This window comes from Gouania willdenowi (genome assembly GCF_900634775.1).
Source record: "Gouania willdenowi chromosome 24 unlocalized genomic scaffold, fGouWil2.1 scaffold_320_arrow_ctg1, whole genome shotgun sequence".
Classification (NCBI taxonomy): Eukaryota; Metazoa; Chordata; class Actinopteri; order Blenniiformes; family Gobiesocidae; genus Gouania; species Gouania willdenowi.
This window is the reverse complement of record NW_021144848.1, coordinates 2,593,759-2,619,059: the sequence shown is the minus strand read 5'-3', so window position 1 is coordinate 2,619,059 and position 25,301 is coordinate 2,593,759. Positions and strand designations below refer to the sequence as shown.

General features: G+C 41.1%; 1 protein-coding gene across 1 annotated transcript in view; it reads right to left on the bottom strand.

The window, feature by feature from the left end:
• pex7 (peroxisomal biogenesis factor 7) overlaps positions 1-25,000 on the bottom strand; it is a 49,315-nt gene extending 24,315 nt beyond the window's left edge. Inside the window, exons 1-6 of the mRNA XM_028440558.1 lie at positions 24,886-25,000; positions 23,390-23,528; positions 13,017-13,074; positions 12,006-12,156; positions 11,858-11,935; positions 8,908-9,016 (exon numbers count right to left, since the gene is read on the bottom strand). Coding sequence (XP_028296359.1) covers positions 8,908-9,016; positions 11,858-11,935; positions 12,006-12,156; positions 13,017-13,074; positions 23,390-23,495 — 502 coding nt within the window. The 5' untranslated portion in view covers positions 23,496-23,528; positions 24,886-25,000. The remainder of the gene's footprint in view (positions 1-8,907; positions 9,017-11,857; positions 11,936-12,005; positions 12,157-13,016; positions 13,075-23,389; positions 23,529-24,885) is intronic.
• Positions 25,001-25,301: the final 301 nt, after the last annotated feature.

Genomic DNA, 25,301 nt, shown 5'->3' with positions numbered 1-25,301 from the left:
ACATTGTGCAATAACTCTGCCACCTTCCTACTTCAACTCCTACACCCTCTACAGACCATCAACTGTCCATGCACCCGTAGCTAACCTTAAGTCTTAAATCCCTTGTAAGATAACTAAACTAACAAAAAGACTATTTTAGAAGGAAATAGTGATTGTATTTGTGTGGGGAAAGATGTATTTAATTGCCAACATGCCGCCTAAATATGCATGCTTTATGTTTTGCAAGAAATTAGCAATTAACATGTGTTGACCAAGATGATCATGTGTTCTCAAATTCAAGTTATTTTTTGTAGCTCATGAAATTATTTGATATTTTTTTAACTGTGTAGAATTTTATACACTGTATTGTCTTCATTGAGAAGGTTTTCTTTTCGGCTCCGGAAGGACTTTAATCCAGGCGAGATGAGGTAAAACGGCTCCTTTGAGAGTAAAGGTTGCAGACCCCTGCTTTAAGTTATTCATCCAATTCATCCACGACAAAATCCATGGGAACACATTTCAGCTCCGTGCAAACACAGCCAACTGAAGTTCACTCCATGAAAGAGAAAAAAGGCAGGAAATCCCTTAATAGCATTTCCAGCCCAACAGCTAAAATAAAGCATTCCTTTACACTCCAAATGTGCTGCAGATCTGCAGATGTATGGTGGTGTTAAAGGGACAAAAAGCTACCGTGGAAAGGTCATTGTTGGGAAGCGCTGGAGCAAATCCAGAAAAAGGTTGCAGATCCAAACTGAGGGAAGCAATGTTACGGCTTTGCTCAGGAAGTCGGCGTCCCGGGTCAGGTGGGAACGCTGGAAATGCCAAACTGGACGAACACTTTTTAGCTCAGCAGATACTACGGAGCAATATTAGGCAACGACGTAGCATGAAAGCATGAAAATGTGTATCTTTGGAAGGTTTTTGAAAATGCTGAATCCATTTTTAATGGGATCCACGCTGGAACCAATGGTTCCCACTCAAAATCAAGAAATCCAAGATGGCCACAGTCCGTATTGACAATTTGGATATTTTGTCATAACTTTGGTTCTATTTGACATAGAATCATGATCTCAAAGGCGAATTCTAGGTTTTCATGCTTAAAGAATTTAATAATATATCTTCAAATACCGTAAATTGGGGTGAGAGCAAGATCCAAGATGGCCGCCATCCTATTGCAAATTTCAATTTCAAAATAACTTTGGTTCTGTTAGACGTAGAAACATAATCTTTGTGACAAAATGTGGGTTTTTGGGGACAGTGATTGTGATGAACTAGTGAGTATTTATGTTGTTTTGTGTGTTTTTGTTTTTTGTGTGTGTTTTTTTCTGAAATTTTGTCTGATTTTTGAGGCAATTTGTAAATTTACTTCAGGTTATTTCAGTTAATTGTGTTGTTTTGTGTATTTATTTTTTTGTATTGTGCATTTCAGTTTTGTCTATTTATGTTGGTGTGTTTTTGTTATTTTCTGTTTTAATGTTGATGTTTTGTGTGTTTTTGTTATTTTCTGTTTTAATGTTGATGTTTTGTGTGTTTTTGTTGTTTTATGTATTTTGTGTGTGTGTGTTTTGTGCTTGTTTTGTCATTTTGTGTGTTTTTGTTGTCATTTTGAAATTTTTTTAGATGTTTTTTGTATACATTTTTGTCTGTTTTTGTTGTGGTTTTGTGTATTTTTGTCATTTTTTATGTTTTCTGTGTTTTGGATGTTTCGTGTAATTGTGTTTGTGTATTTATGTTGGTGTTCTGTGTTTTTTGTTGTTTTTTCTGTTTTGTTGTTGTTTTGTGTATTTTTGTTGTTTTTAATATTTTAGTGGGTGTTCTGCACTTTTTGTTGTTTTGTGTAATAATGTTGTTTTGTGCCTTTTTGTTGTCATTTGTTTTTGTTGTTGTTTTGTACATTTTGCTTTGTCTATTTATGTTGTTCTGTGTGTTTTTGTTATTTTCTTCTTTAATGTTGGCATTTTGTGTTTTTGTTATTTCAATTTAACTATTTTTTTTATATTTTTCATGTATTTGTGTTGTTATGCATATTTTTGTGGGTGTTTTGTGGTTTTGTTTTGAGTAATTATTGTTGTTTTGTTTGTTATTGTTGTCCTTTTGTGTATTTTTCTAAAATGTTGGTTGTTTTTGGTGTCGTTTTGTGCCACATGTGGCCCCTGGGCCACCAGTTGCTTATATCTGCTCCATTGTTTGCACATGTTGAAATTGTGGTTTAATTTAAAGAAATAAATTTGAACAAGTTGAGCTTTTAGATCAATGCACATCCAAAATAATACCAAACACAACTGAAATATCCGATTGTGACTGTTGGTTTTTTAAAACAGAAATAATTCCAAACCAAAAGGGAAAAAAATACATAATTATTACAACAACATCAGTAGTAATTTAACAGTATGACTGAACTCAAAAGAAATGGTAAAAATTCACAGTAACAATTGGAAAACTGTGATTTCAGCAGCAAGTGGAAATGGAAAGGAGCCAGCTGGACTGTGCCTGCATTGCCTTTTACAGCAGAGTGTGTGTGTGTGTGTGTGTGTATGTGTGTGTGTGTCCTCTGCAGTGCATTAGAGCCCCCCTCCTGTAAAGGGGTCTCGCTGTATTACTGCTGCTATCTCTGCTGTATCAGCAGGTTTTGCTTCCAAGCTTCTTAGAGACGCATAACAACTTTGATAACAGTGCTATTGAAATGCAACACACACACACACACACACACACACACACACACACACACACACACACACACACACACACACACACACACACACACACAGAGAGAAATGAAATCGTGAAAAGCTTAAATTTTGCAGTAGTAGATTTTTTTAGTTTATTGTCAAATTGTTACTTTGTGAAACATTTCCTGTTTTCATGGATGGATGGATGGATGGAATGATAAATAACAGATGGATGGATGGATGGATGGATGGATGGATGGAATGATAAATAACAGATGGATGGATGGATGTATGGATGGATGGATGGATGGAATGATAAATAACAGATGGATGGATGGATGGATGGATGGATGGATGGATGGATGAAATGATAAATAACAAATGGATGGAAGATGATGGGATGAATTAATGACTTTATGAATGACGGATGGATGGATGAATCCATGAGAAATTAACAGATGGGTGGATCAATGGATGGATGAACTGTCATATGAAATGGCTGGATGGAATGATGGATGGATGAATGAAAAAAACAAATGGATGAAAAAAATGATGGATGATAGAAGATGGCTCGATAGAATGGTAGATGAATGAATTGATTTATGAATGGATGGATGGTTGGATGATGGAGGGATGAACTGATAGATGGAAGGATGGATGTACTGTTCTTAATCTGGTTTAAGATTACATGTGTTCTTAATCTGGTTTAAGATTACATGTGTTCTTAATCTGGTTTAAGATTACATGTGTTCTTAATTGGCTTCCTGTAAAATCTAGAATAGAGTCTAAAATCCTCCTGTTAGCATACAAAGCTCTACATGATCTAGCTCCTGTGTATCTTAGAGACCTGTTAGTGTCCTATCGTCCAGGTAGAACACTCCGCTCTCAGTCTGATGATCTCCTGGAAGTTCCTAACGTGTCTAGAGGTAAAACAGGAGGAACAGCTTTCAGCTACCAGGCCCCTCCCCTTTGGAACCAGCTTCCAGTCTTAGTACGGGACGCTGCTACCCTCCCCACCTTGAAGGCTAAACTCAACACCTACTTATATGCTTTAGCGTATACTGTATAATAGCATTAACAACCACTAGAGCAGACATGGGCTCGTCCGTAAAGGGTCACAGTTTACAGTCCTTGGAGTCGCTGTTAGATTTCATATAAACGGGAAGAGATTCAAATTCTGATGTAGCTGGTTATGATTTACAGTCTGCATAAACAGGACTGAATCATAACATAATCTAACCACTACAGCGGACATGGACTCGTCTGTGAACGGTCACATTTACAGTCCTTTGAGTCGCTGTTAGCTTACCAATAAACAGGAAGAGATTCATCACCTTTATAATAAGTGCTGACTAGGCACTGGGAGTGAGGCCCAAGGCTAAGACAGGCTGATTTGATAATAATGTATCATGTTTTTCTGCAGTCAGTGTCTTCTCCTCGTTCTTCTCTCTCTGCTCTGTTTCAGGTGTCGTGAAGCTGATGATGGCAGTTCCTGATCTGTGGTTCACGGCTCAACTAGTCTGAGACATTCTGATGTTCTATCTCTCTATCCTGTTCTGTTGGTCCTTCTGTCCACTAACCTCAACCAGTCCACGCAGATGGCTGCCACCTCTGAACCTGGTTCTAACAGAAATGTCTTCCTGTTAAAGGAGAGCTGTTTCTTCCCACTGTCACTAAACGCTTGTTCATGTGGATCTTGTTGGGTTTTTTCTTTCTTATTATGAATTTTATATTTTGATCAGCGCATTGAGATGACTTTGTTGTAAATTTCACTATACAAATAAAGTTGAATTGAATTGAATTCATCTTGTTAAAGATTACATGTGTTCTTAATCTGGTTTAGGTTGTGTTTATATACAGATTCAGACACAGAGTTTCAAATTAAGACTTCCCTGTCACCATCTGACATCTAAAAAACAAAACAAATCAATAATAAATATATAAACGGAACGCAGCTGCTGTTAGTTAGCATCGCAACACACGCACGCGCATACATGCACGCGCGCGCACACGTCTCTGCTATCAATTATTTAACCAGACACTACCTGCTCCCATGAAAGAAAGATAAACACTCGTTATCAACAGACCCGTGTGTGTGACGCACAAAACTGAAAGAAAAACAAAGCAGACGAAACCAAAAACAATTGAAAAAACTCACTAAATGATTGAAAAAAAAAAATGTCAACTTAACACACAGATCTGCAACAAGATCACACAAAAATACGCAAAACTGTCACAAAAACACACAAAATGACTCCCAAAACACTATCGACTCTAAGAACACTATGTACAAAAACACACAAAAATAAAGTTACTTGAAGAGCACACAAAAATGACAAACGCAATACACAAAACTGTCACAAAAACACAAAATAACACACAATATACAAAATATACAAAACTGCAGCAAAATTTACAAAACTGCAGCAAAATTTACACAAAATGACTCCAAAAACATTACAACAAAACACATATCGACTCTAGGAACAAAACACTGCAAAACCAAACACACATATTGACTAAGAACACACAAAATGTGTACAAAAATACAAAATAAAATGACTTGAAGAGCACACAAAATGACAAACACAATACACAAAACTGTGACTAAGATACACAAAAAGACCTGTGTGTGTGTTGTCACTGCACTTCTCCTGACAAAAGCTAATCCAAGTTAGGCTAATTTTCAGCTAATGCTAGGTTAGTGCTAATGCGAGGCTAATGTTAACACTAGGTTAATGTTAACGGTAGGTTAATGCTAATGCTAAGCTATTCTAATGCTAGCTAATGCTAATATTAATGCTATCTAAAGTTAATGCTAATACAAATGCTAATACAAATGTATGCTAATTCCAAGCTAATGCAGTGCGAGGCGGGCCAGCACAATCCGTGTATCATTCGTTCATTCGTTCCAGGTCACGTACTGTGGCAAATCGGTAATGGAGAAAACGAATAAAGGTGTTTGTTTTCCATTTTTCGTTTTCTGTACCGAAGCAAAAGAGCTTGAATTTGAAAAACAAGGCGTTTTTTGTTTTTTCATTTTGGTTTTGGAAACAAATATCAAATAATGTTTTTTTTCGTTTTTCCTGTTTTAGTTACAAGATGAAAAACGAACGAATTCAGCAGCACCTGCATCCTCACTTGTATTTTCTTCAGGAAATGCAAATATTCTAGTTTCAAATTTAAAGTAACTATAGTAACTTTTACTTTGAGTATTATTTAATTGAGCTACTTTTTACTTGTATTTTATGTATGACTTACTTGTAGTGTATTAGAATCTTATCAGAACTCTGTTTTACACTAATTTTAATCCTAGATTTGCGCTGCTCGTACCAAACGTTGAGTGTAATCGCAGAGGCCAAGAGGTCTACGTGCACGTTGAACACAAACAAAGCAGCTGATTGGATTAAAGCCGCTGATGAAAGGCACAGACACACAAACTAATCCCAGGATTCCCTCTGGCCACAAACTGCCTGATTATTATCTCACTGGGGTAGGGGGCGGGGCATGGCTTGTTTTGAGGGAGGAGTCTGGACAGATTTCATGTATTTTATTATGCTGCTGTTGGAGATGCTGGAGTAAATTACACACACACACACATTTTAAAGGGGACATATCACGCTAAATCCACTTTTTTAGCCCTTAAATGCATTTTGTTGTATATTGTTGTTTAGAAGTACAGAAAAGTTCAAATTAGTCTCTTTAGGTGCTCCATTGATATCTTTATATTCTGTTTTTGTCATATTTTTCAATCTGTTTAGATTTTTCTATTCTCTATTACGTTTTTTGAACTATTACATCACAGTATTTGCAGCAGAACTGCCAAATTAGGACATCGACTCCAGGCCCAACACAAGGATCGTTTTAGATCCTTGATGATATGGCCTACGTGGTTTAATTTAAGTCTAAAGTTTTCATTAGTCATTTCATTTTGACGTTTTTGTCTCCGAAAAGACTGTATTAAAATGCATTTTGTGACGTTAGCTTGGCGCTAGCGTTAGCTCAGCGCTAGCGTTAGCTCACTTGTTAGGGTTCTGCAGGTTCATCATCATCATTTTCATCTCGCTCCACCGGGTCAAACTCTGGCTGGAACATGTAAGGCTGGATGGACAAGTCTAACGTTGTTGACATTTTGTAAATATCGTGTGAATAAAAAGTTTATACGCCGCTACATAGCCATATCTCTTCTATCAAACTACAAAAATGGCCGAACAGGGTGGAGTTGAACCTCTGCAACCTGGAGAGGGGGCGGGGTATGGAGTGTCTCATTTGCATTTAAAGAGACAGCACCAAAACGAGTTGCTCTAAGAAGCACATCAGAAAAGCGGTAGAAAAGGGGTGGAGCTATGATAATGAGGAATTCAGACCCAAGCATTGCAGTTCTGCTTTATATAGACCACAACTGTATGATTTATATGTAAAAAGGAAGGATTTAAAAGCATGATATGTCCCCTTTAATACAACTATAGATCATAATGATGGAATGAATGAGTGATAAGACACATTTTAAAGAATCTCATTTTGTAAATAAGTGGAAAGAAACCATATTTCATGCAGTGGTTTTCAACCTTTTTTGCATCGTGACCCCATTTTGATATCAATAATTTCTCCAAAGACATTTTTTGTCTAGAATTAGTTTTGGATCATGTTTGAGCTCAGATATTTTTTTTTACTGCATTTTATTTGAACTAAAAAATACAGTTTTTATTTATATTGTGTGTGGTTTTAATTAAAATTAAAAGAATAATAATTAAAACATTTAAAAAATAAAAACAATTTTTCCAAATATACAGACGACCACATTTAAACTCCAGGTGACCCCACATGGGGCTGAGAAACACTGATTTATTTCTAAAGTTGTAATAATTTCTGGTCATATCACGCCTGGGGTGGAACCAAGACTGACACTTTATTTGTTAATTTTCCTTTCTCTCTTTCTCTCACTCTCTCGTACCCCCTGTAGTGCCATCGCGTGCCCCTAGGGGTACACATACCCCATTTGAGAAACACTGGTTTAAATCATAAATTAAAAAGAAAACGGTTTGAATTCCTATCATTCCTAACTGTTCCTATTGTGTTTTTAAAATATATAGAATTTTAAATATTTTATTACCATGATGAATATATTTAAATATTTATTTATTTTTTATTCATTTTATTGTTTTAATTATTTTTATTTGTCTATATTTGCTTTTTGTATTTTTGAATTCTCTAGTTTCAGTATTTTCTCAGACTGTATTACACGGTGGAAGGTGAGACGTAATAATTACATGCTGTGATGACACGTTTTGTCCTCTGTAACAGTAGCAGTGGAAGTGCCACACCGCCCCCTACTGGCGTTAAAGAAAACTGCAACAGGAAAAAATAATGCACATTTTCTAATTTCTTTCTAATCTACTCTGACAATTCTTAACCGATCGACACTTTTCAAAATGTTCTGCTGCTTATGGTGATATTAGCTTTTATGCTTTTACTGTAAACTGTTATATCTCTGTAAATAATTAAGTCCAGAGACACAATTTTAGCACTAAAATGTTCTGCACTTTCTAATCTGTGTGCCTTGTACAGGTTGCACTCTGACAAAATAATTTACATTAATTTTTAAAGTGACCGTGTATGTCATTCAAAGATCAAAATGTTCTGTTGCTTAGTGACAATGATGATATCTAATTTGTAAAATGCTTTAAGGTTTTATGTAAATGAGGCTGATTTTACAAGCCTTAGAGTGCTTGATTAGTTCTGCTAGTGTGTGACAGCTGCTGCTCATGAACTTTGAGGAAAAACTGCTGTTAAAGCTTTCATATACAGCCACAAACGTATAGCTTCAAATGTTGCTACAATCTTTCTTATATTTAAACTTTTAGTGGGAATGCTTAATTTGGCAATTTTTTTTCTCACATTCCCACTTGCATTGTCGAGGCAATGCACATTTTTCTCTTTACTACGACTGTTTATCCAAGAAGATATTTATCAAAAGAGGAAAATACATCCAATCAAAATAAAAAAGGGAAAAGTTTCTCAACAAAGTAAAAGTAAAATTGTTTTAAAAAGAGAAAAAAAAAGAATTATCTTTAAATGTTTATTTTCACTGAAACGAGACAAACATGTTCATGTAGAGCACAAAGGATTTTGTTAAAGATGCTGCAGATTTATTTAAAAAATGTGAAATTGAGCTGATAAATATGATCGTTAACTAATTACTCAATACTTAAAAAACGTTTCCAAGCTGTGTATGCACTATGAAGTATGGGGCGCTCACCTGAAGCTGACGCACAGCATCCTGGGATATGTGGCGACCACACGGCGCTGTACACGACCCCTTCGTGACCTCTGAGCGTGGTCAGCGACGGGCTGAGGTTGGCATCCCACTGGAGGAGGGCGGACATGAAAGAGAATAAATAAATAAATACATAAAGGGTCTGTACTATGAAGCTAGATAATGATATCCTGGATTTATCTCTGTTAGCTTCACCAAACCAAACATTCTCCGTCAGACAGAAGCTGTCCTATGAATCTAGATTACAACTCACTAAGTGATCCGCGTTCAGCCTACATCATAAGGTGGAATATATTTATATTTGATATTATCTACAGGACTGAAGCTATCAGCGTCACCTCAGAATACATAAATTAATGAATGAATTTATCAGAAAGCACCCAATGCACGCAAGCTTTATCAGCTGACTCATTTTACTTTATCATTCCATCAGATATAAATCTCTATGTTTCCTATAAGATGTCATCAGTAAATGAAAGGTTTGCATCGATGTCGAAATATTCTCTCTCCTGTCAGCGTCACATCAGATCCTCACAGAGACGTGTTTACAGAATGATCCTCCTTTTATTGGACAGCTTGTTTTCTAAGAGAACTGATTGGTCAGGAGGCGGGGCTTTCAGATCTGATCCAGAACAAAACCAGAGTGGTGTTCCATAAAGCAGGTTATGTTCAAACTCTGAGTATGTTCAGGCTCAAATGAGGGAAACTCTGAGTATCTCATTCCTAAACGTGAGGTATGTTCTTCTCTGAGTATGTTACCATGGCAAGATTGTCCGTGAACTAAACCTGGTCACTGGCAGGTTTTATCAAAGAAACCCTGGGTTTCTACCTGGCTCCGCCCACCTGAACACCATTTCTGAACATTTTAATAAACACATTAGTAACATCACACACCACAGACGTGTTCACATCATTACTAATGTTGTGTTTCTTTATTTTATTTTATTTTTGTGCAAATGGTAGTTTTCTTTATAACATTGTGGATACAGATCATTAACTCATTCAGTACCAGCCGTTTTTGAGCATTTTGACCGATTTTAAAGACCCACAGAATATATTCTACTATGACTATCTGAAATCTGAAAGATTGTGAAAGATTGAAGCCTCTACTTTCATCAAAAAAAAGAATTTGTTTGTGGCTTGTTTCGCTCTTTTGTAATCAGCCGTTGAATAGAGCAAGTTTTACACAAATCTTCAGTTTCAGAGCAAAAAGCTGAGAAAAAAGCCTTTTACTAAAAAAAACCCTGTCAGTGACTTTAAAGCATTTTTTTTTTGCTTTAGTGACAACTCTAACATCTGAACATTGTTTCCTTATATAAAACATTAAAAAAAACACAGGGCTTTTAATGATAAAATTATTTTGCTATGTGGTTCAGAGTTGAATGTATTTCTTACTGTATACTCCAACTTTCTCTCCCATCAGTCTGCACACACGTAACTTCCTCTTCCTCCCCAGAGTGTCACTGCGTTCCCCGTTTTTTTTTATCGTTTTATCTCACTATCGCCACATTATCCATGAGTTCCACACTTGCTCTGTTCCAGTGTGCGCTGCTTGGAACGTCAACTCTCGTACGTAGCACCATTTTCTGTCTCGGAAACGCCTTTCCTCCTCTCCCTCTGAGCTCTGCTGAGCATGGATGATCTCTCATCCAAAGGTGCGCTGCTACCTCCTACATGTAACCTATTATTTTGCTATCTGGCTCACAGGCTGGGGGTATTTTGTACCCCCCTCCACACCACCCCTCCTTCCAACACGCAGTGATGACCCGTTTGGCCCGGTTAGTTGATGGTTTTATCTCGCGATCTCAACATTATCAATAATCCACTCAGGTCCACACATGTTCTGTGTTAGTATGTGGATACGTCACAATATCACTCTGTAGCACCATAATCTCACTCATTCCTGCTTCTTCCTGCTTTGCTGGGTAGCATCAGTGGCTAATCTCTCATCTAAAGGTGCACTGCTGCCATCTTCAGGACACAGTTGGTCACTACAACACCCCACAGCTTAGATATTGATGAGGGACCTCCACCAGGGCGTTTTCTAGTAATCCCTGTGAAAAAACGCAAATGACGAGTTATCTCGTCAATGGCACTGAGTGAGTTAAGTGAAAGACACTGAGAGGTTGATCTGCATTAAAACATCTACTGACGTCTGTAGTAAAGTTCCCTGAATACAAACCTGTGGATAATATAAAAAAAAATATATATTTATAAAAAAATTTAAATGAATCCACTTTTAAGGCTTGATTGTTGTTTTATATGGTTATACAGTTAAATCTGTAATTCGAGCGTCTTTGAAGGTATGATGGCACAGTGAATTGTGACGCTGCTCTTAGAAGCAGTGGGTCGCGGGTTTGTGTCCCGCTACAGTGTTTTTTATGACATATTTTAGGACTTCGATATGACTCTGGCGACAATATTACATTTAAAATCAATATAATTGATTCGATATCAAGCGACATTTACTGTCTTTATATCCAGTGTAACAGGAGGACTCTCTATGCAGCCATCCTATATTCACCACTTCATACCAGCTGTAATGGAATCAGATACTCAGAGTTTCCCATCGCTGGGTATGTTGACCCAGAGTTTATGGATAGACTCAGAGTTTGTTAACCCTCCTTTATGGAATACCCCTCTGGTCCCGACCAGGTTATTCGTTCAGCCTGAGTTACCATGGTGATTTAGCTCCGTAAGACATTACCCAGCTTCGTAGTCCAGCACACACTGATTAAATCCTGGAAGTTAGTGCGATAAGAGGAATTCTAGCTTCGTAGTACAGGCCCTAATAGTTAAATAAATAAATAAACCAATTAAAAAAACAAACAATCAGAGATAAATAAATCAATTAATTAACAGTTAAATGAATGAATAAATAAACCAATTACAAACAAACAGACAGAGTCATAAATACAGAAAAACTTCTCACCACTCGGATGCTTCGATCCCAGGAACCGGACACGATGAGGTTTTCCCCTCTGGTCTGACTCCAGTCCACAGCGTACACCTACACACACGCTAAGAATAACTGTGTGTGCATCTCTGTGTGTGTGTGTGTGTGTGGGTGCGTGTCTCACCTCCTGCGTGTGCTCTTTGGCCACCCTCAGTGGAGCGTCCTGATTGGCCGTGTCCCACAGCTGCACGCTTCCGTCTCCACCCCCAGCCGCCAACACGTGCTCGTTGCTCTCGCTCCACGTCACGTCGAACAAGCCGTCGCTCCAATCCCAGCTGACAAACACACACCATGATGTCAAAACTACACCAAACTACAACAAAAAGACGCAACATCATTTAGAATTTTGTGCGGTAAACATATAAAAATATACAAAACGCACACAAACTCTTTGTTGTTTCCTGTGTTAACGCTCTGATTGGTCATTATTCTAAATGCTCACATGAATGTTGATCATGTGACCCTCAGATCAGATACAATCACATCTTTAGCCTCGCCCACTGTGATAAAATCTGACCATCTCTGATTTTCCCTGGCAAAAACTCCTGAATCACCTCTGGGTCGTGACCCACGGGTTGAGAAACTTTGACTTGATGACATGTGTCAAACTCATGGCCCGTGGGCAAAATCGGCAAAACCAAACAGAAAAAAGTAAAAATGACAGAGAAAACACGAATCATTGTGTAAATGAATCTCAACAATATTTGCAGGGGCTCACAATTTTCCCGATGCTTATATCGCACAATGGCATAATTTTTTTAATAATAATAATTCTTACAAAATCCTTCAATTTTCCTCAAATTATGACATAATATTTCCCTTAATTAAATATAAATTGGTCAAAAAATCTAGGAAATTTAAAGTGAAGACTGATATCTGTCACTTACTGATTGGATATTGTCAGTTTCTTACATCTTTTGTATTTTATACAGTATCTACGTAGAAGTGCAAATTAAGGCACAATAATGTTAAAATAATTTGTTTTCCAACATAAAATCCGTGGCCCAATTGAGAACAAACTGCTCCGTATTTGGTCCCTGAACCTTAATGAGTCGTAGGTGTTAGGTTTCTGTATGGGCGTAAGGTTTCAGACCAACAAAAAAACTTCTCAAAGATTCTCCTCAGATTGTTTTACCTTCTGACTAAAACCACCTCAGTGTCCGTCTGATTGAGCAGCAGCAGCGTGCCGCAGCCTGCAAACGCACACACACACACACACACACACAGGCACACGCACACAGTTACTTCATTAGAACTGCTGATGTTGTCTCGACGTAAAAAGGGGAAATGAAGTGTTATCTTTGAAAACACATGTTGGCGGCAGTTATTATTTCATTAATAATCATAATAATAATATTAAGTGCTGACACAGACACAGAGGAGAGTTTTTTTATCACTGCTTTAGAGAATATTTAAAGTAAAGCTGCTGCACCAGGTCACTGTAGGTTCAAAACTATTAGGACTGTAACATCTGAGGAACCTCATGATTTAAACACAAAACCTACAGTATTGGAAATGTGGAATTTGGGTTTTAAAATAAAAGATGGATGGATAAAGGAGCACAATGAATAACTAGAATAGGATGAAATGGGTTGAAAAACAATCACAAGAATTAATTTTAAAATATAAAAAAGCTGCATATCTGGTTTTTGATGTTTCTGTATTTGTGTTTTGGTTTTAAGTCAGTAAAATAAAATAACCACACTGTTTATTTGTTATTTTGATTTGGTTTTAAAACAGAATAACCAAAGAACAAAGGGTACATGAATTGTTTTTATGTTTTAAAGTTAAATCTTCTGTTTGTGTGACATATGAATATTTACGGCGAAACTAGGACGAGACCTTCATGTTTTAATCTCACCACATAGAGGGGACACACAGGGGGGCGGACTTTTACTCCTAGACAAAAAAAAGGAGCAAAGAATAAGTCACATTATTGATGAACTGGTAAATTTAAACAATATTAATACATAAATAAATCAAATCTAAAATATGGATGTTGTGTAAAACACGCACATGATGTGTGATTAAAGAAACCAGAGGTGGTGTAATGGATCTACTGGTGCTCCACGTTTCTTGTGATCAACTTCTGTCTGTGTCGACGGCTGTCGTTAGTAGCTAGCAGTATTATACTGTGACAGAAATATATTTTTACTGCCCTCAAAAAAGCTGTAATTGTTTTTACAAAAGTGTCAAACGGTAGACGTTCTAACATCTATTGTTCCTCACAGTCAATACTCAGTTAATCTGGATACGATGTGGACCGTGACACTGTTCGGTAAAGTTGGCAGATATTCATATTCAGACTTCCAGCATCAATAACTCTTTAATAAAATGTCATCGACACATAAATTACACCTCTTTATCATCAGTGTGAGGTGGACAACATGATACAACATCATTTTGATCAAATACTGCAGAGTTAAAGTCTGTCTGTGGGTCCCTCTGTGTGGTGAGATTAAAATATGAAGAGCTCGCTCATAGTTTTTCTGTAAATATCCAAACATCACACAAACGAGATTTAATTTTAAAACAGAAAAAAACGCTGGTCTGGTTTCTTATTTTTCTGTGTTTTTGTTTTGGTTTTAAGTCAGTAAAACAAAAACAAGTACACTGTTATTTTGGTTTTCTTTTAAAACGGAATAACAAAAGAACGAAGGGTACACGGATTAGAAAAGTTTGAAAAAGGTTGAAATGGGTTGAAAGTATCAGCTGAACATATTAAAGGTTAAATGATTTGTCATTTGTTTGCAAAGATTTGAAAAGTGGAGCAGCTCCACTTTAGCTTAACCCGCTGTTCACTGTAAAAATAGGATCGCAGCTGCAAAGTCTCAAAAAATAAATACATCTCGTTAACTTTATGAACGTTTTGATAGCTTATTTGTCAAAATCAGACAAACGGAGTAGGAGGAGTTAACGACCGACAGATACCAATAGTGGGGATGCCTCCCACATTATATCCAGCAATATAGAAAAACATGATATCACCTATAACAATATATTTTTATTTTATAGCTTATTTTGTATTAAAATACTTGTTTTAGGAGTCGTTCTCAGAACAGCATGAAAAGCAACAGTTCAATGGATCACCGAGTGTTCCCAAACCCTAAACAAGCCACACTACAGAACTCACTCACACGTGCTGTCCATTATAGGAGAGATAAAGCCAAAAGTGGCACATATTGTGTAGATGTTTGTTAATAAATGTGACTGTGTGGCATCTTGCATCAGCAAAATTTTACCCAGAATTGTCTTTTTTGTCAGACTTCAATGAGTTAAAAAAAAAAAATCGAAATTTGTATTGTATATCGCCATTTTGAGAGAAAATATAGAGATATGGGTTTTGGTCCATAGCCTTGTAGAAGGTTCCAGTGAAATCCAACATTTCCCACAATCCTTGTTGCTTGGCATAATTAATAATTGAAAAAAATCTGTTGCTGTTGTAATCATAATTCAAATGCATGGTAATTGAGTTTAGATAATTGACTTTTTAATTGTAATTCTACAAAAACCTCTATGGAATTTCATGGAAATTCTACAAAAACTGTTACAGTTTCATGTCTTACACATACGTAGTAAACAATTATTAAAGTATGTTTCATAATTCCATCGTACATAAGATGTCCTCTAAAATACATCCTATAATTATTAGCGATCATGCCCCAATATCCCTCACCCTGCAGTGTGACTCTAATCAGAAAGTATCCTCTCTATGGCGCTTTAACACTTCATTACTTAATGACAGTAAATTTGAAAAAATTATAAGAAAAGAATGGGAGGACTTTCTATTGGCAAACGACTCCCCGGAAATATCACCGTCCTTACTCTGGGAAACTGGCAAGGCTGTCATTAGAGGGAAGATTATATCATACTCTTCTTTTAAGAAAAAACAGGAACAGATAGCAGAAAAAACACTTGAAGAAAAGATCAAAAAACTTACGGAAGAATACGCAGCTAACCCTTCTGAACTTTTATGGGAAAAACTCCAAAATACAAAACTTAATCTGAATATCATCTTATCTAAAAAAACCGACTTCATTTTGCAACAATTACGATACAAAAACTTTGACTACAATAATAAATCAGGCAAATATTTAGCAAATCAGCTCAAACATAATAAAGAAAATTCCTTTATAGCAGCAATTTCTGATAACGCAGGTCAAACTTTAAACTTACCTCAGGACATTAATAACATCTTTCATGATTATTATCAAAACTTATACTCATCAAATTTAAACCCTGACCCTGAAGATATTAAAACCTTTCTCAATAAACTAAACCTACCACAGCTCACTATAGATCAGAAAACCACCTTAGACTCACCATTAACCTTACAAGAATTACAAAATGCTTTAGATAGCATGTCAACAGGCAAAGCACCAGGTCCAGATGGGTTCCCTGCTGAATTCCTTAAACATTTCTGGTCAATGCTGGCTCCACTATTTTTCAGAGTAGTAACAGAGATCAAAAATAAAGGGCATGTAGGAGGTCACATGAATACAGCGAACATTAAATTGTTACTTAAACCAGACAAAAACCCCATATTACCCTCAAGCTATCGTCCCATCTCACTTATTAACACAGACTTAAAAATTATTTCCAAAGCACTCACATCCAGGTTAGAGAAAGTAGTACAGTCAATTATACACCAAGACCAGACAGGTTTTATTAAAAATAGACACTCCACAGACAATGTGAGAAGACTGTTTAATGTGATCAACATGGCACAGAACTCTAAAAAGAAAACAATAATCTTGTCACTCGATGCAGAAAAAGCATTTGATAGAGTAAACTGGTCATTCCTCCTAACTGTCCTTGGCAAATTTGGCTTCGGAGAATCATTCATACAATGGATCTCCACCCTGTACAATAAACCTAAGGCCTCAGTAACCACAAACAAAATAACATCCCAAAGCTTCACACTGCAGAGGGGAACCAGACAAGGCTGTCCACTCTCACCTTTGCTTTTTGCAATATTCGTTGAACCTCTCGCAGCAGCTGTACGTCAGAACTCTGTTATTAAAGGAATCCACTCATCCATCTCAGAACACAAAATTAATCTCTACGCGGATGACATTTTACTCTATTTGGAAGAACCGCAATCCTCTTTAGAGGAAGTATTTAATCTAATAAACAGCTTCTCTAAATTATCAGACTATTCCATTAACTGGACAAAATCATCAATCCTCCCTTTGACAAAAAACTCTTGGAATCCTGCACACCAAAATCCACAACACCCCTCCACCACAAATACAATTAAATATCTAGGCTTAAATATATCACCAAACTTAAATGAATTAATTAAACTAAATCATGATCCGATGTTGGACAAAGTCACAGAAGATCTGCGGAGATGGAACAATCTCCCCATCTCACTACTTGGCAGGATAGCCTCAGTTAAAATGAAAATCTTACCAAAAATAAACTACTTGTTCTCAATGATACCACTGAAACCACCAAAACAATGGTTTCAAAGATTAGATTCTACAACTACAAAATTCTATACTAGAAATAAAAAACCTAAAATAAGCCTTTCTACCCTTCAAAAAAACAAAGACGAGGGTGGTTTAGAAGCCCCTAATTTCATGCATTATTACTTAGCAAACCAAATACTATATTTAACAGAATGGCTAAATCCAAAAGAATACTACAACACCTGGCTAGAAATAGAACAGTTAGACTGCAAACACATTAAACTCTCTGATCTCCCTTTTATCACTGCGACCCTCAAACATCACAACTGCTTTAAAAACCCACTAATTGCCTCCACACTGACTGCATGGTGGAAAGCCCTGGACATCACAAATGGCCAATTAAAAACTAGTATACTCTCTCCAATCTGGCACAACCCCGACTTTAAAAATAAAAAAAACACCACTCTATCTGAAGACATGGGAAGAGAGTGGAATCACTCATCTCCAAGACCTTTTTGAAAATGACAAGATCAGGTCATATAACAATCTAACCCAAGCATTCGATATAAATAAAAGTAACTTTCTACAGTACTTACAAGTAACAGAGACAATAAAGAAACCACTCCACTAGACTTAACTACGTTACAACCTCCAGAACTGGCTATATATATGAAAAAAATCTCAACAAAATCAAAAAAACTCTCAAAAATATACAGAGCGCTTTCGAACACTAACTGTAATTACTTACCAATCGCGAAGTGGGAGGCCGAACTCTCAATCACCCCGAGCACTGATTTCTGGGCAGAAATTTGTTGTAATACTTTTAAGATGACAAAAAACACAAACCTTCAGCTAATTCAATACAAGGTCCTCCACAGATCCCACATTACCCAACAGAAAATGCATAAAATGGGCTTCTCAGCAACAGACATCTGCTCTCAGTGCACCCAGAATACAGCGGATTCCTATTTACATGCCTTATGGCTTTGCTCCCCAGTTCAACACTTTTGGATTCTAATCACTGAAAAACTGTCCTCCATTTTGGACTACAGAATTCCTTTATCTCCAAATCTTTGTTTGATTGGAGACCTGACAATGCTTCAACCTCCAGCAAACCAATCACAATCAATCCTTGCGGCACTAGCCATAGCAAAAAAACAATATTACTAAATTGGAAAGACAAAAAATCCTTAAACATAAACCAATGGCAAAATCTCCTCACAGAATTTATTTCCATGGAAAAGATGTCTGCTCTCAGAAAACAAAAAAAAATAACGTGCTTTGAGGAGCGTTGGACTCCTTTTTTAATTGCATTAAATCTAAATTTTTAAAAGCCTGATGATCTAGCCTGCAAGCGACTGCCAGCACCACTCTTTACTAACGCACTAGCCCAACTATAGGCCGGGGCCGCCTTGGGCCTCTGGGGTGGTCTTGGTCAGGATGGCTGGGGCGGGTTGCCGGGGTGCCTTGTTGCCTCAGCACGGGTGTGCATTCCTTCTGGGTGTTCACGGGGTCCCGGGGCTGTTTGATTTGGCGCCGTTGCCCCTTGCATGCGCATCTGGTTGGTCTCTGGGGCTGGGGCCCTGCGTGCTCCCCTGCCGCTCCTTCCCCTTGCTCCCTGTCCCCCTGTCTCGTCCTCCCCCCCTCCTCCTCCTTTGCTCTTGCGCCCGCCATCCTGTGGGGTTGGGTTTGGGGGGCTCCCGTTGGCCTGGGGCACTGGTGGGGGGGCTGTGGCTCCCGCCTGGGGGGCGGGCGGTGCTGTGCCGGGTGGGTTGGCTGGGGGGTGGTCTCGTTGGGGGGCCTGGGGTGGTGGGGTCCTTGGCTCCGGTCCGGGGGGATCCGGGGTGGGGGTAGCTTTGGGGGTGGCTGCTGCCCGGGGTCGGCGATTGCCTCCTGGGTTGCTGGGTGGCGGGGTGTGGCTGTGGGTTGCTCCGTCGGCCCTTGCGGGTCCTTGGCTTGGCTCCCTGGGGCGCACCTTTGCTAGGGATGTCGCTTGCGCGACGAGCCAGGCGGGGCCCCCTCGGGGGCTTTTTGTACGACCGCAATGGCCGGGGTGTGGACGTTATGGCTAGGGGGTGGGGTGAGGGGTACTATGGGGCCTCCCCGGGGGTCGTATTGGGCGGGTGTGCGGGGGCGCGGCGCGTGGTTCCTCGCCCGGTGGATCCGCGTTGGGATTGGCTGGTCTGCTGGCTGGGTGCACCGGGCGCCGTGGGCGCGATTCTGGGGCGGGGGTGCCCCGGGGGCGGATCCTTGGGCTACGTGTCCGGGGAGGTGCTCTCCGGCCATCTGCCCGGGGACCGGCCGCGGCTCGTGGCGGCGCTGCGCAGCCTTGGGCGGGGCGGGGCTGGTGGCCTTGGGCCCGCTGTTGTTCGGGGTGTGCTGGCGTCGGGGGGGTGTCTCGTGCCGGTGCGTGGGTCGTCGGGGATTGCCTCCGTGGGGGGGGGGGGGGGCTCTATTGGCGCCGTTGGTGTGGGGGGGCGGTTCCGGGCTGGGGGTGCTTCGGTACTCTGGCTTGCCGGTCCGTGGCTGGCGGGATGGCCCTGCTTGGCGGTGGATGGCGTCCTCTCTCGTCGGGGGGGCCGGGGCCGCCTCCGGTGGAGAGTGTTGTATCGTGGCGCCGGGTGGGCCTGTGCTGGCCCTGGTGCGGGCATGGGCCTCCCCCCTGCTCGGCCGCTCCCCTTGGTGGCGGGGTGGCGTTGCTCCGGGCCGGCGGGCGGCGGGGGTCGCCCCCTGGGGCGCCGGGGGATGTTGTTGGTGCCTGGCTGTGCCCGGGGGTGGGGGGTGTCGCCGTGCTCCGCGGGGCCGGCGCGGTCTGGGGGGGTGCCGTGGGGGGGGGGTCTCCGGCTGTGCTGTTCCGGGGCCCGCAGTGCCACTTGCCCGTCTGCGCCATCTACCCTCTCGCGTGGCCCGCCACGCGGACGGGCCCGGCTCACACTGGACAGGCCTCCTACATGTTCACTTCACCCCACTCCCAGCTGGTCTGGCTCACTCAGAAAATGCACCACACACCAATACCCAACCCTTGGGGGGCTGGATGGTGGGGCTGGGGGTGGAGGGGGCCGCCACCTGTGTTACTATGTAGTGGCATGGGGGCGGCCCTCCCACCTCTAGTTGCCCTACTAATCCCTCCAATTTTAATCGCATCTCAACATGTCACCCCCCGGAGGGTGTATCATCATTTACACCCTCCGGCCTATTACACCACATACACATAAATCCACAGAGGCTGGAGGGGGAGCACCGCTCCCCTCCATCCCCCTTCTTTTAATTACACTCCATACATTCACCAAACACACACATTCACACAGGGGATCGGGAAGTGCCTCTCCATTGGGGAATGGAGAGGCACCATAACAGGGTGGTGGGTTGGTACACATATTTGGGCCTCTCCGGTGGGGGCCTGGCCCCTCTGTTGGTGGCTGGGCCACTGCATAGAGTAAAAGCACATCAAGATGGTGCGGTCGGGCGTGGCGGTGGGTCTCGGGGGGGCTTTGCCGGGGTCTCTCCTTGCGGGGTCTTTCCGGGCTGTGTCGGCCGGGTGGGGCGCGGGGGTGCCTCTCCCCCTTGGGTGTGGCTTGGTGCTTGCTTTGTCTCCTGGTGGCCTTGGGGGCGGGCCCCGCGGTGTGCGGGCCCGGGGCGGCCTGCCTCGCCGGTTTGGGGGGTGGGTGTGCTGGGGGGGTGCTGGTGTCCTCACCGGGGTTGGGGCAGGGTTGTTTGGCGCCTCGGGATGATGCTGTTTACTGGGGGGGCGGCGTTAGCTGTTCCGATGGTTGAGGTTGCTTTCGGCCGCCTGGTGGGTATGTCCTGCCATCTGCGGACTGGTGGGTGGGTCCGGGGCATCTTTGGCTGGGGGCTGCTGTCCCGCGCTGGATGTGTGCCGTTGGGGTGCCTCCGTCCCCGCGGTGGGGGTCGCCGGTTGCTCGCGGGCCGGCGGGGGGCGCTGCCCTGTGGCTTGCGCTGTCCGGGGGGCGGCGGGCCCTGGGCTGCTGGCCTTGTGCCTTCTGGGGCTGTGCGGTCCTGCTGGGCTGTGGCCGGGACCTGGGCTGGGGTGGGGGGCGCGTCCCGGGGGGCTTGGCCCGGGGGCTTGCCCTTGGGGGGTCCTGGTCCCTGGGGGTGCTCCTGGGGCCCGGGGTGCTTGGCCGGCTGGCCGGGCCGGTCCTGGCGGGGGTCTTCTGGGGCGGGTGGCGCGTGCCGCGCCCTTGCATACCTTCTGGTGCGGCCCCTGCTTGGGCAGTCCCCCGTGAGGCAGAGTGTCGGGGTTAAATTAGGGGGCCACATCCCGGCGGGGCGGTCTGGCTTGGCCTCTGGAGGGGGCCCTGGCTTTAAAGAACTGAAGCTCGTGGCGCGGGCGGCATCAGCATCTGGGGCGCCCGGGGGGGGCTAGGTTGGGGTGCCTGGGGACCGGCGGGGGGACTCCCAGCGGCCCCCTGGTACCTTATGCGGCTTGGGGTGTGGTCGTTCGCCCTGGGCGGGCTGCTCCTGGTGCTGCATCCATTCCGGGTCCTCCTGGCCTGGGGTCGGGTCCTTGCTGGCTCTGGGCTCACCGGCGGGGGCCCGCCGGCTGCCCGTTCGGCGTGGCTCTGGTCGTCTGCTGGGCGTGGGCTTTGGCTCCTCCGCTGGGGTCTCGGGCGGGGGGCTCTCTGGGCCCTCCCCTCGGGGGGCTGGGCGCGGGGGTGTGGGTGGTGGTGGGGGGGTGGGGGGCTGGGGGGCCTGGGGGTTGGGGGTTGGGGTCGGTGGCGTGGTGCGCTGGGTCCTTGGCTCCTTGGGGGCTTTTCGGGTGTGTATGGGGGGGGCAATGGCAGCCTCTCGGCTTGGGACCTTGGGGGCGTTCGGGGGGCTGCTTGGCCGTGGGGTGGTCGCCGGGGGCCCCTAGATCTCTCGCTCTTTCTGCTGGCCCGACTGCTTCTTCGGGCCCGGGGGCGGCTTATGGGTTTTGCAGTAGCGGCTCTTGGAATCACATTTGTCATGGACGCACTGGCCTCGGGCTGTGGGATAACACTCATACTGGGCTCAACCATAGACACGTTGTTCCCAAATACCTGTTTTATGTAACTTCCACTCACTTCCTCCTCTGCTCACAGCCACCATCATTATTCCTAAGCCGCACACTGGTCACCAGACTGGCTTGATAACACAACAATAAGCACAATATACACAACCACAATTTCACATCACATCACTTGAAACTTATTGATTATTCCCCACCCATTCGTTTTCCTATCTTGTATCCCTCCTCCCTGTTAACTCCCCCCCCCCCCACCCCCCTCACCCTGGTGTAACACTGCCCTCTCTCTTTTACATCCTCCCTTTAATAAAGTATTTACCCTTCCCTAGGGAGGGCTGGTGATGGTCACAATTATGCAATGAAATAAATTCATTTATTTAATTGCAATAATAAAATATGCATTGCTGTTAAAAGATTGCACTTCTTGTAGTGTTAACCTTCAACAGCATGTGCAAACAAGGTAAAAAAAAAAAAAAAAAAAAAATATGTTTCATATCAACTTTTCCCACTACCTGTCACTTCTCTTAGGGATCATTTCATCATTTAAATAAAAATATTAATCTAGGGGTATACTGACAGAAAAAAGGCTCAGACGCCCACACCAAATATATTAATACCAATATTTTCATTGATTAGGAAGCCTAACAAATAAACTAATAGATGAGAAACTAATTAGATGATAGATAATATTTTAGTGTATTTTACAGCTGATTTAAGACGTGGGTCAAAACTGACCCGTTATCATAAGAGGTGCTAACAGAAAGCTAACACAAGAGTAAAGCTAACATTTTGGGAATTGTTTATATCAGACACAGTAAGTGTGATTAATTGTATTTGAATGTTAGTAATAGAGAACGTAATTGTAATTTTGATTGTCATTGAAAAAATTGCCAGCCACTGTATTGATAATTGACTTGTAATTAAACAGGGATAGTTGAAGACCTAATCGTAATTGACCCAAACCCTATTTTGCACTTAATGCTTTTATTTTGTTAAATAACAATGTTTAAAATGTCTCTCAATGACAGTAAGTAAATACTAATAGTTGGATGGTAAAAAAGAAAGTATTTCACTGGTAGGATGTCTGACCAGTAATCCCATAGAACTGGGAGGACGCACAGGCCACTCTGTTGGGCAGAAACGGGGACACTTCCACGGCGTATCCATGACGAGCCGGACTGCGGAAAACCTTCATGGCCTTCCCTTCAGCAGCGCCCCGATTCCTGAGCTGGGGTTAGAACAGAAGATGACTCAGCACGGCTTCTCCTTGTCTATAGATGTATCAGATTACATTAGAAAGAGTGACATATGGTGGTAGATGTGTCTTTATTATTCAATTTAAAAAATTAATAAATAACTTCAATCAAAATAAATGTTTTCAGCACAAAAAAAAATCACTTCAATCAAAAATATATTTTCAATGAAAAAAAAACTTTTAAAAAATCACTTTAATAAAATTAAATCTTTATAATATATATATTTTTAAACTTTTCAATAAAAAAATATCTTCAATAATAAAAACAAAAAACTTTTGAATCAAAGACAAATGCAAAAAATATAAATATATATTTGATTGAAAAGGTGTTTTTTTGATTGAGTCATATTTTTTGTATCTGGGCCAAATCATGGGCAGTACATTTGTGACTTTATTATTCAATGAGAAAAATAAAACATTTCAATAAGAAAAATATTCCAATTGAAAACAATATTTTCATCAAATTTGAGCCCCACAAAATTAGTTTGAACACTTTTATTCTCTAATTGAAGTGATTAAAGTTTTGAAGCTCTTTTTTTTAATTTTTTTTATTGAATAATAAAGACACAGATCTACCTCCATAGTGACACTAACCTCAGTTTCTCTCCAAAGCCTGACTAACTTAAACTAAAGAAATATAGACATGTGATTTGTGTTTACCTCTTTTTATTTACATTAGTACTGTATTAATGATAGTTATTATTTGTAGTACTGTTATTATCTACCTTATTCATACAAACCCATGTTTTTAAAGTTAGTAGTAATCTTTTCGCTATCATTATTATTAGTAGAATATGTGTCATTATTCTTATAAATTGTATTATTATTGGTAGGAGTATTAGTAAAACTATCCATCCTTTTTCAGGGTCGTGAGGAGTAATATTATTATTATATTATTATTATTATTATCCTGACTAATACAAACTCATGTTATTTGTTATCTTATCATCGTTATTCGAATCACTATAATTATTATTTTATTGATAATATACGCATATTCTTATAGTAGCAATTCTTTATTGGACTTATTTTGTTCAGTTTTCATTTATATTTGTGCAAAGTTGTTTATTTTTGCAGCTGTGGTTTAAAAAAGCCCTGGGTTTTATTCAGTTGTACTGTTGGTGTTACGGTTCGACTCGTCATCGTGTTATCATGTGACCGGTTTCTGATTCTAATTACAGTCGTTGTAGTAATAAAGAATATCAGTGTGTGTTTATTGCACCGTGACTGAGCCAGATGTTCAGATTGATGTAAACACTGAGTGACAACATTAAAGTTTCACTATAGCCGTGACGTGTCATCAGTTATAAACGGTATACCGATTACTCACAAACACCGCCGGGCGCTAACGCGTCCAAAGACGAAGGAACCGGTTTAAATTTGCTTTAAAGCAGAAACACGTCCAACAGAAACAACATGTATCTCCTCCTCACGGTGACTTCCTGTTTTGGTCAGCTGACTCAGTGACCCGGATGAATAACCCGGAAGTGACCGCTCAAGAAAACGCGGGATTATAAAACACAAATTAACGCGTGCTTTAACGATTTGTTAGCAGCAATATATATATATATATAATTTATTTTTTTAAATAATTTTATTTCCAATTAAGATTTGAAATGCAAAATATTGTTCCTGCATTTAAATGTACAAGAGTGCATATAGTTGATTTGTTTTAAAGCTCACCACTGAAAATGTAACCTTCTCTCTCTCTCCTCCACAGAGCTAGGGTTCTGATGCAGCATAAAT